Source organism: Bubalus kerabau, chromosome 11 (genome assembly GCF_029407905.1).
Source record: "Bubalus kerabau isolate K-KA32 ecotype Philippines breed swamp buffalo chromosome 11, PCC_UOA_SB_1v2, whole genome shotgun sequence".
In the NCBI taxonomy this organism is placed as follows: domain Eukaryota; kingdom Metazoa; phylum Chordata; class Mammalia; order Artiodactyla; family Bovidae; genus Bubalus; species Bubalus kerabau.
In genome coordinates this window covers 13,913,202-13,930,832 of record NC_073634.1, presented here as the reverse complement: position 1 = coordinate 13,930,832, position 17,631 = coordinate 13,913,202, and the positions used below count along the sequence as shown (strand labels likewise).

The window sequence follows — 17,631 nt, the reverse complement described above, 5'->3', positions numbered from 1 at the left end:
TTACAGGAAAATATAGAGCCTTTAATATTTTAGTTGAGCAAATTCAACTAGGAAGTAATTAAAGTAAGCATTCTAAAAATTAGTCCCCCAGCTTGATCAATATAACCAAGATCTGGCTCTTAAAAAAAAAAGACCAAATCTTTAATTATTGTGACCATAGGAAAAGGGTCGATGTTAATAGGTTGGAAGGATATAACTCCAGTCAAAGATGTGGATTTCTTAAAGAAGATTACTATGTGCAATTTTAGGCTGATATATTTTAAAACCTATATTAGATGGATGATTTTCTAAGAAAATAAGTAGATCATTAACAACAAATTTAAAAGACCATCAGTAAATCTATAGACCTTCCCACCCCTAACTATGTGCCCTCCAGAAATTTTGTACAAATATATGTGCTCACCAAAAGTATGAGGGAGTGTTTCTTCATTCCTTTGCCAGCTTTGAGTAGTATCAGTCCTTCTAATATTTGTTAATCTGATGTGTGAAAAAACTCATTGCTTTAAATTACATTTTTAAATATTAGATTTCAGAGGTTGCTTGTTACATTTCTTATTTTGAGAATTAACTTCCTATATACTTGGCACATTTTTCTCTGAAGAATTTTTGTTAATTGTTGAGCAATAATTATATGATATTAATGAAGGGAATGGTAACCCACTGCAGTATTCTTACCTGGAAAATTCCATAGACAGAGGAGCCTGGCAAGCTACATGCAGTCCATAGGGTCGCAAAGAATCGAACATGACTGAGCATGCACTATCTAAAACCATCTAGTGGTGTAATAGCATTGTTGTATACTCAACTTTATTTATTTGTCACATGCTAGGAAAGGTCGCTCCATCCTCAAGATTGTAAGAAAGTATTCTCCTTGGTTTGTTGTTGTTGTTTATCATGTTTAGGGTAGAGGACAATGTACTTAAATCCTTAATCCTCATGGAATTTATTTTGGTGTGTCTAGGTGAAATTTTATTGCCTAATGTTTAGCTAATTGTCAGATTTTTTAACCAGATAGTGATATTCACAAGTTAATTTATGAGAAAAATTAATACTGTTTTTAAGCTGAGCTTTGATCAGTTGGACTTGGTAATTAATAGCCATGGTTCTTTTGAAATTTATGTGCAAAGCAGCTAAAATCCTATGTGATAAGGTAATCAAAATAGAGTGATAAGAAGAGGAAACTAATTCTGACTTATGAAATATGGAGTTTTATTTATTAAACTTGAAGTTGGATCAGAGCATCCAAGTGAAAATGTCTAAAACCATAGATATATATGACCTCATGAGTGGAATAAAGATTTTAGAGCCATCCATGTAAAGGTGATCATAATCCTTATAAATACTGTAGCCAAGAGGAAAGATTTGAGAGAATGCAGGGAAGAAAAAAAGAGTGAGAGGCCCACTGCCAGACCATAATTTTTAAGACTCATGTCATCTAGCTCTACCACCCTCTGTAAAATTTTAATGATCATTTTCTAACCTTCTAGTTTTTCCCATATATTAATTGAGGACTTCAGCTCTTGGTTTTCTTTCTTCTCTACCCCAAACCCAACCATTATCTGGAAAGCTTTACTATCCATTAGAGATTTTTTAACCTCAGTTCTAATGACAAGTACTGCTGTTACATTTTAACTATACAGGCTCATGGCCTTACTTTGAATTTTGGCATTATCCAGGTTTATTACGTCTCTACAATCTTTATTCATTTTTGTATGAAAAGAAATTTTCTGAGGACCTTTCTGCAGGCACAATACATTTTAGAGGACAGGATATTTTATAGTTATCATCTACCATACTTGCAGAAATAATTGACCAGTTCTGATTTTCTAAATGGTAAATAATAGTTCTCACCTGAGTTCTGCTTAAGATTTAATCTTGCTTCTCAGAATTAAATCTGTGTCAAAATGTTATTTTGAGGGCACACACTTTGTGTCATCTTTTACTGGTTAATAAGTTTTAGTATTGAATCTACAGTTGCCAGTTTGAGCTGCACATATCTAAAAACTTTTCACAAGAAAGACTGTCTTTGGGTGCTATTGACTGTATTTCTGATTTTGACTCTGCTTTATCAACGTGTATCTCTGGTACTAAACTTGAGTAGTTATAAATGAATTAGCGTAAATCCATTACTCTGAAAGAAAAGTATCTCAGCAGGCACCTTGCTGGCAGAAGGTCAATGATAACAATCTTCATGCGTGAAGAATAGCCGTCGAAGGTCGTGTAAGAAAACATAGACTGTTTCCTACATTTGGTACATTTTCCCAAGCTCAGTTTCCACCTGAAAAGCAATTACTTGGAAACCTTTTTTTTCTGGGTCTATCTGATGGTGTGTCTGATCAATGAATATGGGAATGAATTTCACCTAGATTTTAGTTAAGAAGTACAACAAAAAACCTGAAACATCTCTGAGATGGTGGCAGTTTTTTCCTAGTTGTAATCAGGCATCAACAGGTGAGTTTACTCTTACAATAATAGAAATTAAAACAGAAGAAGCCAGCCAGTATGTATCTCCTTTCAACTCTGCAACAGAAAGCTTAAAAACCATGGTAACTGGTAATGTCAGTTGACTTGTGGTCATTTAAATCTTTATGTGTAAGCCCAACTGCAGAGAACTGAGTGGGCTGATTCACCTCCAAGCCATGAGGGATGCTGAGACCACTATAGGAGCTGCCTAAGACTCTCCCTTGGACTAAGGAAGGTGGGTTGTTGTGGGTTACCAACAGCGTCTGTAAATGAATTCAGCAAAAATTACCTTCTATCCTGTGTTGGGTCCTCAGCACAGATTGTCAGACACAGTGCAAGGCTGTGAATTGTGATTCTTGTTTGAGGAAGTCAGCATGGCATGACTGCATCATTCTAACAGTTTGCACTTAGCTCTAGCCATAGTGTGTATACAGTGCTGCCATATGTACAATATCCAGTGCCCACATTTGTTAGGACTGTTCACTATTATATGAAGATGACACTGTTGGTACCTTCCTTTGTTCTTATATCCCTGATTCAGTAACAGGAGATACAAGACCACCAAGCATGAGCAGCAATTTTTCTCCAAATAAAGATAAATGTTTATTCATAAACTGCTTGTATTTCAGTTTGCGTACACAAATATACACATTTTATAGCTTTCTTGAGATGTTTCACACACCATAAAATTCACCTATTTTAAGTGTACAGTTCAGTGGGTTTTAGTATATACAGAGCTGTGCAACCATCATCCCAATTTTAAGGTGTTTTCAATACCTACCATACACAAATATACACATTTTATAGCTTTCTTGAGATGTTTCACACACCATAAAATTCACCTATTTTAAGTGTACAGTTCAGTGGGTTTTAGTATATACAGAGCTGTGCAACCATCATCCCAATTTTAAGGTGTTTTCAATACCTACCTACCTACCTACACATTAGCAGTCACTTCTTCCAACTTCCTGCCCCTTCCCTGGCTATGTTACTAATCTGCTTTTTTTTCCTCTCTCTCTAGAGTTCTTTTTTCTAAACATTTCGTTTAAATGGACATAATATGTGATCTTTTGTGACTGGCTTCTTTCACTTAATATTTTCAAAGTTCATCTATAGTGTGGCATGTATTCATTCCTTTGTATGACCAAATAATATTCCATTGTATGAGTATACATATTTCACTTAACTATTCATTAGTTAATGGACATTTAGATTTCTTCCACTGTGGGGCTGCTATCAACAGAGCTGCTGTGAACATCCATATACAAGTTTTTATGTGGACATAGCTTATATTTCTTTGGGGCATATGCCTACGAGTGGATAGACTCTGGGTCATATGGTAAGTCTATATTTAGCCCTCTGAAGGACTGACTACCAGATTGTTATGCAAAGTATTGTTACCATTTTGCATTCTAAGCATCAATATGTGAAGGTTCTCATTTCTCCACATCCTTGAAAACACTTGTTTTTGTCTAGTCTTTTGATTTTCACCACACTAGAGAGTTAACTAGATACATCTTGTTGAGCAAGAATGTATTTTTAGACTATTTTCTATTTTTAAATGTTTACCTTTTTACAGACAGGAATGAACTTAATCAGAAAGATTTAAAGTGGAAGCAGAAACACACATACCAAGACTCCTCATTTAATCAGATGTAAACATGTGTTCTTTCACACCCAGCGGTGCATACCATGCCCAGTCGTGTACTTTGGAAGTGCAGGAGGTCCTCACACTCGTTCTTGGGAAGAACCATCCACACTTTGCTGCCTCTGCCCCATAAGGTGCTCCAGCCTCTGCTTCCACAGCTCCACCACTCACTCACTGCTCATTGGCATCTCATTTCATTTGCCTAGGCACTAGTTGACAAAGGTTTTGAAAATTTAAAAAGATCCAAAATCTGCCTGTGTTAGATTTCCTGGCTCTGTTCGCAGTTCTGCTCTCTGAAGGCACAGGAAAGAGATCTAATCTACTTCTCAGGCCCCCACTTCCTTCCCTGAAGTGTTTTTCTCTCAGGTCTTCACTCATTGAAGCAGTTCTCACAGTTCATCCTTTCTACTCCACTTTCCTAAGTTGGCAGCTTCTGGGTCTATTTGTTGATATCCTGTATTTAAACATGTCCCTTTGAATTACATATGGTGTGCCTCAGATAGTAACAGCAGATTTATCATCCTCCTTTCTGTAAACTAAACGGGTAAAGCATCTGCCTGCAATGCAGGAGACCCGAGTTCGATCCCTGGATTGGGAAGATCCTGTGGGGAAGGAAATGGCAACCCACTGCAGTACTCTTGCCTGGAAAATCCCACGGACGGAGGAGCCTGGTAGGCTACAGTCCATGGGGTTGCAGAGTCGGACACGACTGAGCCACTTCACTTTTCACTTTCTGTAAACTAGAACACTTCTATGGCCTAACATGTTTTACTCCTATTGAACTCACCAAAGCCATTACTTTATTGCCACACTTCCTTATTTTTGTTTCATTTATTCTCATTTTTTAAACTGATAATACAATCACATGGTACAAAATTTAAAATACATTAAGCATTTGATAAAGTCTCTTCCCTCCCCTGTTCCCCAGGCACCCATCTTTTCAGAGTTACTCAGTGTTGCTAGTTCTTGCACATCTTTAGAGGTTTTTAAACAGCTTTATTGGAGTAAGTTTACAGAGCTGTGCAGTCATCACCACCATCCAGCCTTAGAACACTTCTGTCACCCAGAAAAGTCTCATACCTGTTTATAACCAGTTCACATTCCCAGCCCAAGACGAACTCCCATATTCCTTTTTTCTGCATGTTTCATATAAATGGAGTTACGTAATAGCTAGTCTTTTGTATCTAGCTTCTTACGGATATTTTCAGGATTCACCCTTACAGTATGTATCAGTACTCCTTTTATTGCTGATTAGTATTGTGTGGCTCTACCACATTTTGTTTGTCTGATGGCCAGTTGGACATTTGCATTGTTTGATTGGGGGGCGGATAATATGAATAATACTGCTCCGAATTTTTGTGTAGACACAAAAATTTTTATGTGGACTCATTTCTTTTGAGTATATACCTAGGAGTGGAATTGCTGGGTCATATGGTAAGTTTATGTTTAGTTTTTAAGAAAAATCCCAAAGTGTTTTCCAAAGTAGCTGTATCATTTTGCATTTTCAACAGAAGCTTGTGAAGGTTCCAGTTTCTCCACTTCCCTGTCAACACTTGGCACTGCACATCTTTTTGGTTACAGCCATCCTAGTGGCTATAAAGTGGTATCACATTGTGACTTTAGTTTGTTTCCCTCATGACTGATAGTGTTGAAATCTTTTCATATGTTTATTGGCCACTCTTATATCTTCTTTGGTAAAATATCTATTCAAATCTTTTGTCCATCCCACATACATGAAATATCTCACAACTTATTTAGGCCTTTAATTTCTCCCACCAAAGTTTTATAGTTTTCATTGTACAAGCCTTGCACTTCTGTTGTTAAATTTATTCACTGATATTTTATTCTTGTTGATGCTACTGTGAATGGAGTTTGTTTCCTTACCTTTTATTTTCAGATTGCAATTGACAAGAATATAGACATACAATTGATTTTTTTATCTTCTTGACCTTATATTCCACAATCTGGCTAAACTTTTTTATTTGTTTTAATACTTTGTAGATTCCTTAGTATTTTCTACAGATAGCATCATGTCATCTGCAAATAAAAAGTTTTACTTCTTCCTTTCCAATCTGGGTTCTTTTATTTCACAGGTATTTTATACATAAAAAGCAAGTAACTATATATTGCATATATTTTCTTCCCTTTTCACAAAAGTGGCAGCAAACCACTTGTATTTGTATTTGACCGTTTGTATTTGACAATTTATATTGAAAGTCCATTTTAGTGTGTAAATTATTCTCCCCTTTTTTAAAAAACAGCTGCAGAAAAATTATAGTGTATTACCAGTCAGTCAAATCTTCCTCACCACACTTTCATACATATTGGTTTAACATGATTTTTGTCTCCTAATTTTATATTAGCTTTTTACATTTTTTGTATCTAAATCATTTGTTCTTTGTAACACTTGCATAGTTTCAGGAATGCAGCTGTTCCCTTTTCTAGATGGGGAAACTGGCAACAGAGATTATGGCTTGCTCAAGAAGAGACAGCTAGTAAAGGGAAGATCTGAGACTGGTTTAGGTATTTGGACTCCAGACTCACAGCTTTTTCTACTGTATCAAAGTTATTGTCATTCTTCCTGCCTGATGCATAAGGCTTTACAATTATCCCTTGTTTGATTTGGCCTCTCATTCCTCTTATTATTAGGGATCCTGACAGCCATTTAGTCCCTTTCGGATGTTTTATATGGGAAAGCTGGTTCCATCAGCTTAACCTTCAGCCCCTATAACTCCATCTTGCCCTCAAGTATGCTATGAGAAGTTTTGTTGTTTTATTCAAATCTAGTGCTCTGCTATATATTTCTGGTCTACTAGGTAAATGACCGTATCTACTAGGAAAAAAAATAAGGCTAACCTGGCAGGGTTTTATTCTGCCTGCTTGAGTGAACCTTGGCTAAAATTTGCTGATTTTTTTTTTTACCTGCATATGCTTGCAAATAATCAAATTTGTGATCCATTCTAGAAGTTTACAGGTCATCATCTTTAAAGCCTGCAGTTTTCTATGCTATTCTTTTTAAAAATTAATTTCCTGTCTCCAGACATTTAACATAGTTCCTCTGCTGCAGGATCTGTTGCAAGTTCCCTGAAGGTCCTGAAATATAGTTTATCTAGCTCAGGGAAGGAGATGCTCTGTTTCCTTTCCTGACTTGGGCTTCAATTTACTCTACCAAACGTCCTTAATCAGACAAGCACCTGGCATTTATTCAAAATGTGGATGCCCAGACCCCTCACTTACAACCTCCAATTCATTGTTCTGGGTTAGGACCCTTTCTCAGGAGAGTGTTCTGATGAACCAGTTTAAGAAATACCATTTTATATCAATTTTTTTTTTTTACTATATTTTGGTAATCTTTTGGTTATTCACAAACATTCCACCATCAGCTCCCTTCGTTGCTCTACTTGCTCTGAATATAACTAAAAAACCTTTGGGGCTCAAATATTTAAGTTCTTTTTGCAGTATTCCTCACATCCAGGACTTCTCATAGGGCCTTTAAGCTTTTGGGCATGTATTCTTGAATAAACACCTAAGTTGGATCTTATTGGAAAGCACTCTCTGCAGTTCACCACTCAGCCTCTTGAGTTATCCTCTGGCTTCTTTCTTACCAGTTTTGTGGTAGTGTCACTTCAGAATTTCATTCTCACACCAGGCTAGTCTTTGTCTAGCACCCTGTTCAGAGTGTTTTCAAGTCCTGGGAACACACCCAGTCTTGTCTTAGCTTCTTGAAACAGCTTGAGCCCTTATCTAACTACAGCATCCACCTCTCTATCACAAAATATGGAGTAGCGTGTTCACATTGCTGCAAGCTTCCTGGCAATGTCATCTCAGCCATTTGAACTGGATTGGAAAGGGCTCTTGGTGACTTGTATATTTTCTTATTCTGTAGGTAACTATGCCTTTGACCACAAGTGATGATAACAGGATTTCTTTTGTTTTTTCCAGGTGATGGACCATGTCTCTTCTGACTCTGTTTCATCTTCTACCAGTAGTTTCTGGAGCTCGAACTCTACCCTTTGCAACAAGCAAAATGCACATATGTTAAATAAGGGCGTACAAGCAGGTAAATTAAACATTTTCATTGAAATATTAATATAAGTAGCTCTTAAACCTGTGATAAGACACTCACCTCACTCACAATAAAAGAAATGAAGATTAAAAATGTACTCAAGTATATTAAAAATATACTCAAGTATATTCTCTGGTGGTCCAGTGGTTAAGAATCTGCCTTGCAGTGCAGGGAACATGGGTTTGATATCTGGCTGGGGATCTGAGATCCCACGTGCTGCAGGGCAGCTATTAAGCTGGTGCACCACAATTAAAACCTGGCACAGCCAAAATGAAATATATAAGTAAATTTTTTTAATTAACAAAAAATATATATACTCAAATGCCATTTGTCACCTATCAGACAAAAATTTAAATTTGATAGCAAGTTTGTGGGCAGGCATGTAAGGAAATAGATACATTCTAGGAGGTGTATAAGTTGGGAGTGCAACCCTTATGACTAACAACTTGGAAGTTTCTGTCAAAATTACTTTGACCCAGCACTTTTACTTTTGGAGTTTAGCCTATAGATATATGGTGCAAATGTGTAAAATGACAAATGGTTAATGACAGAATTAACCTCTGAAGTATTGTTTTATTATAAGCATTAAAGTAAAATCAACTTAAATGTCCATCAGTAGCTAAATTGTTAAATAAATTATTGTATATCCATATAATGAAGTCTTTGGAGAAGGAAATGGCAATCCCCTCCAGTATTCTTGTCTGGAGAATCCCATGGACCAAGGAGCCTGGTGGACTACAGTCCATGGGGTTGCCAAAGAGTCAGACACAACTGAGCGACTAACATAATGAAGTCCTACATAGTATGAAGAAGCTGTTGCTACTAATGTGTCAAGATCCCCAAGATACATAATTAAAAAGAAAAAGCAAAGTACAGAATAGTATGTAGCATGCTACTACATGTATTTGAAAAATGAAGAGAATTGCTTGAATGTGTGCAAAAGTTCTCTGGAATCACAGGGTTATAAACTTAATGGAGAACAGGAATGGGAAGGAGGCTTTTTACTTTATGACTTCCTATATCTCTTGATTTTATAAAACAGAAGTAAACCTGCCCCTTGATTATTTTTCCCTTCAAGTCATGTCTTTACATCTGTTAACCTCTCCCTTACCTTGGTGACTGCATTTACTGTCCTTCTTACTTGGGATCAGAACTGAAATCTTTTTCCCAGTGAATCCATATTAGTAGTTCTTTCCCTCTTATATCTAAACTGACAGAAGTGAACTCCTCCCACACACACACACCTCCATCTCTCTACCCTCATCTTCCTTCTCTTCTCTCTCTCAAAGCCTTTTACACCACCCAAGAGGAGTCAGTAGCCTGCGGTTCGGAAACCTTAAAATTTTTTTAATTTACTGAAATGGAATTAAAACAAAAACTTAACTCTAGTGGTAATAGTTTAGGCACCAGTGAAACTACCATTCTTTATGCAGACATCATAATAAGAAAAAGATGTATATCACTTATCCTAGTTTAGGATTCTGATGGCAATAAGAGAAAATACAACTCAAATAACACATGTATACCTGTGGTGGATTCATTATGATATTTGGCATAACTAATACAATTTTGTAAAGTTTAAAAATAAAATAAAATTAAAAAAAAAGAAACTAAAAAAAATAAAAATAAAACACAAGTTGATTACAGAAAAAAAATAAATAAATAAGATATCTCACGTATTTGAAATTACAATAAAACTTTGAAGACGCTTGATGTAGTAAATCAAATATTGTGATTCCAAAATGGTTTATATCACCTTTCAACTCTGCTTGCATTGTCTTTTTGCTTCTATTCATTCAGAGCACTGTCTTCAACACATATTTTTACATGATGATACTTGTTAAAAATGTGTCTCAATGATTGCTTTGAATATTTTACCAGATTTATTTATTTGCTTTTTCTTTTGGCCACGCTGCACAGCATGTGGGATCTTAGTTCCTTGACGAGGAATCAAACCCGTGCCCACTGTAGTGGAAGCATTGAACCCTAACCAGTGGCCCACTCGGGATTTCCCTGTTTTACCAGATGTAGTTATGAAGATTATAGATCTCAATTCTTTTTCTTTGCAGAATACAAAATAAATGATTAATTTTTTTTTTAAGTTTTAATTTACTGACTTAAATACACCTGACAACTAAATCTCAAGGCTTTTCTCATAGAGGTCTGTGATCTTTACCCTCAGGTAACTTGGAGATTGTGAGTGGTGTCAGAAAAAACACTCGAGATGTTGGAATGACTTTCCCAACTCCAAGTTCTAGTGAGGCTAGAGTAGAAGAGGACAGTGATGTGACTTCTTGGTCAGAAGAAAAAATAGAAGAGAAGAGGCTCCTTACCAGTTATCTTGGGGACAAAAAGTTAAAGAAGAACAAGAAGACCTGCTGTGAAGGTCAGTTTCTAAGTCCTGCTTTCTTAGTAGAAAAACTTGTGAATTTCTGTTGTCTTGCAACGCTAGGATTCTTCATTTCTGAACAACTTAATGTTGACCACCCAGGACCACCTTGGCACATTTTCAAAGTACAGTCATCTCTCTATATCTGGAGGGGCTTGGATTGAGAACCTCTCCTGAATACCAAAGGCTATGGATGCTGAAGTCTTTTATATAAAATGACCTAGCACTGTCCCCCAAATGCAAGGATTCTGCATGCATGTATACAGAGGGCTGACTATTTAATGCTGCAGTTAGAGTCTATATACCTGCAGTAAGCAGACTCTAGGGCGTTTTGCCGGCCCCTGACAGCTGATTCCCTGAGAGCCTATATTATGCATATGTTTCTGATGAGAAAAATGAAAAATCTTTTTTCTTTCTTAAAAATATCTCCTACAGGAGTTTCATGGTTTGTTCCTGTGGAAAATATGAAGTCTGGTCCTAAGAAGGAAAACATGCCCAAGCTTCATGGCCCTGGTGTCTCCTGGTTTGCACCAATAACCAACACGAAATCTTGGAGGGAGCCACTGCGGGAGCAGAACTGGCAGGGGCAGCACATGGACAGCCACAGCCGTCCAGCCGGCCCAGGCAAGGAGCCGCCGGGGCCGTTTGTGAGAGCCACCCTCCAGGTACAGTGAGACCGACTTCATTTTAGCCTTATGTTGAAGGAGGAAGAAAGGGTAAACCTGCAACTCGGCATTCTGAAGTATAGTCCTGTGACCCTTGTTTCCAGCACCTCCACAGTTCATCTGTTCTCACACTCATTAATCAAAGGCTGCCTTTACTATTAGTATTATAAATCACGTATCACCCTCAGTATCTGAGAGGGGCAAGGCAATAGAAGGGAAGATGTTGTGTAGCTACTCATTGGGTTTTGTAGATAGATACCTGCATGTGGAGTGTAGTACAGGCCTGATGTTTGCATCAGTCTTTGTTCCTCCATTTATATAACTCCTATTTCTACTTAGCACAGGGTTTAAAAGGCACCAAGTCTCTTTTTTATAAGTACTTGGGAGCCAAAGAAAATGTTATTTAATGATGTATTTCTTTGAGGGGAAATTTAAAATCGCACAGTGAGCCAAACTTTATCCCATCCACATTGGGGAGAGTTGTAATTGCCATCTTAGTTCTTGACTTATTCCAAAGGCATTTCTTTGATCCCTCTGATTTTCCTACTGGAACTCTCCTACTCAGGGAGTTGTTAGATCATCCTTCAGCTCTACGTATTTTCTGTAAGTTACAAATAGGCTTTCCAAACCTGCTGGGCAGGTACTGTTTTTGTAGGCCTTTGGAGAAAAGACTGCATCATTAATATGAGGTTGGGGGGCTTTTTCTTCTCCTCAGGAATCACTTCAGCTTCACAGACCGGACTTCATCTCCCGTTCTGGGGAGCGGATAAAGCGCCTGAAGTTAATAGTCCAGGAGAGGAAGCTGCAGAATATGTTACAGAGTGAGCGGGAGGCACTGTTCAACACTGTGCAGGAATGGCAGGGCTACCGGGACCCCGTGCACCTGCTCCGTAAGAGAGGTACACTCGGCCTGTTCACTTTCCTGTTACTTGGTAGAGAGGGCAAGGCCTGCTTCATGCAAGGCAGCACTGCTCAATGCCAGGCCAGTTACAGTTCAGAAGGTGACTTTTTGCTTGTTGAGACTCAAATCTCCTTAGATAACAGAACCTGCCTAATTAAGCTCTCAGCACTTCCATGATCCAGAAAAGCACAGTTAATCTTGCCCTGTCACTACATCTTAAAAATGAGAGTGTGCAGTGAGAAAGGGCACTTGGCTTGCAGAATCTTAGTTCCCTGACCACGGATTGCACCCAGGTCCCCGGCAGTGAAAATGTGGAGTCCTAATTACTGTACCACCAGGGAATTCCTGAGAATAATGTTTTTAAAAACCAGCTCTGTCACCATGAACAAGTTAGTTCCAAAAGTATAACGTTTTGATGGGGCTTGCTTCCCTCAAAGGGTAATAGTTAATACTTATATAGCTCTTGTGTTTTGCTCAGACATTATTCTTATTTAATGTTTATAACACTTCTATGGGGTGGATACTATTAATATCCCTGTTTCACAAATAAGAAAACTGAGGCTAAGAGAGATTAAGTACCTTGCCCAAACGGATTTGAACCCAGGTGGGCTGGTGCTAGACTCTGTGCTCGTAACAATTATACTAGATGTAATATCTTAATAAAATAATATGTGAAAGCTGTGAACACTATAAAGCACTCCCTCATGCTTTAATCACGCCTTAGCTGTGCACAGCTCAGTGTTTCAGCTCACACTGCTCAGTCTGCGCCGCAGCGTCGTGTCTTCAGGAGCCTTAGGCCGCTGTCATAGTCAGCACCGTCTAACCCGGGCTTTGCCGTTGCTCACCAGCCTGCACTGCCAGCTCAGGGTAGGGGCACAAAGCCCTGGCTGCTCCCTCTCACAGTTCCTGAGCAACACACCCTTCCTTCTTAAGACACAATCCTCTGTTACCAATCCCCTAAGGGTCAGGATCCCCTCAGTGGATCCTTTGCCCAGACTCACAGTTTTCAATTGAACGAGACCAGGTTCAGCATAGCAGAACATGAGCTGATCACGGAATGGAAAACGGAGAGCTCATGCTTTTGTTTGTTTTTTCCTTTAAAGATTTTTTCGATGTGAACCATTTTTAAAATCTTTATTGAATTCATTACAATATTGCTTCTGTTTTATGTTTTGGTTTTTTGGCCGAGAGGCATGTGGGATCTTAGCTCCCCGACCGGAGATTGAACTGTCACCCCCTGCACTGGACGGTGAAGTCTTAACCACTGGGCTGCCAGGGAAGTCCCAGTAGAGCTCATGTTCTAAAGAGGAGCGGGGTAAGGGAATTGAGGGTTAGGAGGCAGATGGGTTGATTAGGCCTTGAGGAAAGGGGCGGAGATTTTCAGGGGCAGCCAGGGCATGCACAGTCCTCCATGGTCCTTTGCACGTGGTAAAGATTGTGCCTCAGTTCAGTTCAGTCGCTCCGTCCTGTCCAACTCTTTGCGACCCCATGAACCACAGCATGCCAAACCTCCCTGCCCATCATCAACTCCCACAGTCTTCCCACACTCAAGTCCATTGAGTCGGTGATGCCATCCAACCATCTCCTCCTCTGTCGTCCCCTTCTCCTCCTGCCCTCAATCTTTCCCGGCATCAGGGTCTTTTCAAATGAGTGAGCTCTTCACATCAGGTGGCCAAAGTATTGGAGTTTCAGCTTCAACATCAGTCCTTCCAATGAACACCCAGTACTGATCTGTTGGCAAAGTAATGTCTCTGCTTTTTAATATGCTGTGAGAAGTTATGACCAACCTAGATAGCATATTGAAAACCAGAGACATTACTTTGCCAACGAAGGTCCGTCTAGCCAAGGCTGTGGTTTTTCCAGTAGTCATGTATGGATGTGAGAGTTGAACTGTGAAGAAAGCTGAGCGCCGAAGAATTGATGCTTCTGAACTGTGGTGTTGGAGAGGACTCTTGAGAGTCCCTTGGACTGCAAGGAGATCCAACCAGTCCATTCTGAAGGAGATCAGCCCTGGGATTTCTTTGGAGGGAATGATGCTGAAGCTGAAGCTCCAGTACTTTGGCCACCTTATGCGAAGAGTTGACTCATTGGAAAAGACTCTGATGCTGGGAGGGATTGGGGGCAGGAGGAGAAGGGGACGACAGGATGAGATGGCTGGATGGCATCACTGACTTGATGGACGTGAGTCTGAGTGAACTCCAGGAGTTGGTGATGGACAGGGAAGCCTGGCGTGCTGCGGTTCATGGGGTCGCAAAGAGTTGGACACGACTGAGCAACTGAACCGAACTGACTGAGGTTGGTCATAACTTTCCTTCCAAGGAGTAAGCGTCTCTTAATTTCATGGCTGCAATCACCATCTGCAGTGATTTTTGGAGCCCAGAAAAATAAAGTCAGCCACTGTTTCCACTGTTTCCCCATCTATTTCCCATGAAGTGATGTGACTGGATGCCGTGATCTTAGTTTTCTGAATGTTGAGCTTTAAGCCAACTTTTTCCCTCTCCTCTTTCACTTTCATCAAGAGTCTCTTTAGTTCTTCTTCACTTTCTGCCATAAGGGTGGTGTCATCTGCATATCTGAGATTATTGATATTTCTCCCAGCAATCTTGATTCCAGCTTGTGCTTCCTCCAGCCCAGTGTTTCTCATGATGTACTCTGCATATAGGTTAATTAAGCAGGGAGACAATATACAGGCTTGACGTACTCCTTTTCCTATTTGGAACCAGTCTGTTGTTCCATGTCCAGTTCTAACTATTGCTTCCAGACCTGCATACAGATTTCTCAAGAGGCAGGTCAGGTGGTCTGGTATTCCTACCTCTTTGAGAATTTTCCAGTTTATTGTGATCCACACAGTCAAAGGCTTTGGCATAGTCAGTAAAGCAGAAGTAGATGTTTTTCTGGAACTCTCTTTTTCGATGATCCAGTGGGTGTTTGCAATTTGGTCTCTGGTTCCTCTGCCTTTTCTAAAACCACCTTGAACAACTGGAAGCTCACGGTTCACATATTGCTGAAGCCTAGCCTGGAGAATTTTGAGCATTACTTTACTAGCGTGTGAGATGAGTCAATTGTGCGGTAGTTTGAGCATTCTTTGGCACTGCCTTTCTTTGGGATTGGAATGAAAACTGACCTTTTCCAGTCCTCTGGCCACTGCTGAGTTTTCCAAATGTGGTGGCATATTGAGTGCAGCACTTTCACAGCATCATCTTTCAGGATTTGGAATAGCTCAACCGAAATTCCATCACCTCCACTAGCTTTGTTCGTAGTGATGCATCCTAAGGCCCACTTGACTTCATATTCCAGGATGTCTGGCTCTAGATGAGTGATCACACCATCGTGATTATCTGGGTTGTGAAGATCTTTTCTGTACAGTTCTTCTGTGTATTCTTGCCACCTCTTCTTAATATCTTCCACTTCTGTCAGTTCCATACCATTTCTGTCCTTTATTGAGCCCATCTTTGCATGAAATGTTCCCTTGGTATCTCTAATTTTCTTGAAGAGATCTCTAGTCTTTCCCACTCTATTGTTTTCTTCTGTTTCTTTGCATTGATCACTGAGGAAGGCTTTCTTATCTCTCCTTGCTATTCTTTGGAACTCTGTGCCTAGCAGAGTACAAATGCCCCCTTTGGACAGAGACCTTAGCATGTTAATGAAGCAGAAGTCACTTTTGGACACTTCCAGGTTGCATCCACACAGGCTCATTCTTGTGGTCAAGTCAGAACCGGTTTAGGGCAGTTGACCACTATATATCTCTCAAAACATGTATCTCTCAAAGTACAGCTGCAAAACATCTCTGCCAAATGCCAGGTACTTTTGAAATGAGCACAGAGATAAATCAGGTCAAATGTCCAGCTCTCAGGGTCTGGTATGGAAACAGGTCCACAGTTTTTAGGTGTGGTATGGTGACACCACTTGATACTCAACCATAAGAAAAGAATCAAATTTTGCCATTTGGAACAGCATGGAGTAATCTGGAGGTTATGCTTAGTGAAATAAGTCAGACAAAGACACATACTGTATTATATCACTTATATGTGGAATCTAAAAAATACAACAAACTAAAGAATATAAGAAAAAAGAAACAGACTCACAGATATTGAAAACAAATTAGTGGTTATACTAGTGGGGAAAGGGAAGAGGAGAGGGTCAAGATAGGGATTGGAGATTCAGACATAAATAAGCTATAAGAAGGTATTGTATAACACAGAGGATAGAGCCAATATTTTATAACTATAAATGGGGTATAGTTTTTAAAAATTGTGAATAACTATGTTGTACACCTTAAACTTACATAATATTGTAAATCAACTATTCTTCACTTCAAAGAAAAAATGGCACAATCCACTAAAAAAAATCTCTTCTCTTGCTTAGGCTTCCTGGCAGCCCAAAAGAAAAGGCCTATTGGAAAGAAGGAAATGATTCAGAGGTCTAAACGGTAAGGCCAAAAGAATAAGTAACTATAAAAGTATAAATCAGGCCACTGAATGGTCAGGAGCTGTAGCTTGGCCCAGAATAAAAGCATTACACTCTAGTTACAACATTGTGAGAAAATTAGCTATAAAAATAGTTTCTCACTTATGGTTCTAAAACGGAAATGAAAATTAGCAGATCATGGTATGGATGCCTCATATATAAGAAGTACAAAGAGTTGCCATGAATTTTATGCTTTAGTCAGGCTTGTTTTTGTTAGAAACTTAAATATAAATAAAAATATTTTGAAATAAAAGTAAATACTTATTTGGGGCTCTATTTCTAGGCAATCCTTTTTCTAGGAATTGTATCCAATATAATAAGAGATAAGGAAATAATCTCAGAGATACAACACATTAGGCTTGTAGCTAAATAAAGTTTGAAACTTGAAATAAAGTTTCAGAATCATGTGTACACTGCCACCATTTGTCTCTTTTAAAAAAAGTATTTGTGCTTACATAGATACATGTCGTGGGTTGGCAAAAATTCAGTATTTCCAGAAGATGACTCTAGCGGCATTTACTTGTCTTTAACTTCTTTCAAAACAATTTTGTTAGGTTGCATTGTGACAGCTGTCTGTCATATCAGAATGCATATTAAAACTTACCAAAATTGGTGAATTTTTGTATATCCATTTTAATATTGAAGATGGAAAAAAAAGAGCAAATTTTCAGTATATTATTCTTTATTATTTCAAGAGTGATAAAAACACAGTGGAAGTGCAAAAAAAGATTTGTGCAATATATGGAGAAGGTGCTGTGACTTATCAAATGTATCAAAAGTAGTTTACAAAGTTTCATTTCATGCTGGAGATTTCTTGCTGGAAGTTGCACAGGTGATGGGGTTGATCAGTTGAAGTTGATAGCGATCAAATTGAGACATTGAGAACAATCAACATTATACCTGGCCAGAGACAGCCAATGTACTCAGTATATTCAAATCAAATGTTGAGTCTTTAAAAACCATTTGCACCAGCTTGGTTATGTTAATCACTTTGATGTTTAGGTTCCACATAAGTTAAGCGAAAAAAACCTC

General features: G+C 38.7%; 1 protein-coding gene across 6 annotated transcripts in view; it reads left to right on the top strand.

Moving 5' to 3' along the window:
* ALMS1 (ALMS1 centrosome and basal body associated protein) overlaps positions 1-17,631 on the top strand; it is a 189,094-nt gene that overhangs the window by 168,160 nt on the left and 3,303 nt on the right. For all 6 annotated transcript variants that reach the window (XM_055539647.1, XM_055539646.1, XM_055539645.1 and 3 more), the window contains 5 exons: positions 8,054-8,171; positions 10,360-10,563; positions 11,002-11,231; positions 11,947-12,130; positions 16,498-16,561. In XM_055539647.1, coding sequence (XP_055395622.1) covers positions 8,054-8,171; positions 10,360-10,563; positions 11,002-11,231; positions 11,947-12,130; positions 16,498-16,561 — 800 coding nt within the window. The remainder of the gene's footprint in view (positions 1-8,053; positions 8,172-10,359; positions 10,564-11,001; positions 11,232-11,946; positions 12,131-16,497; positions 16,562-17,631) is intronic.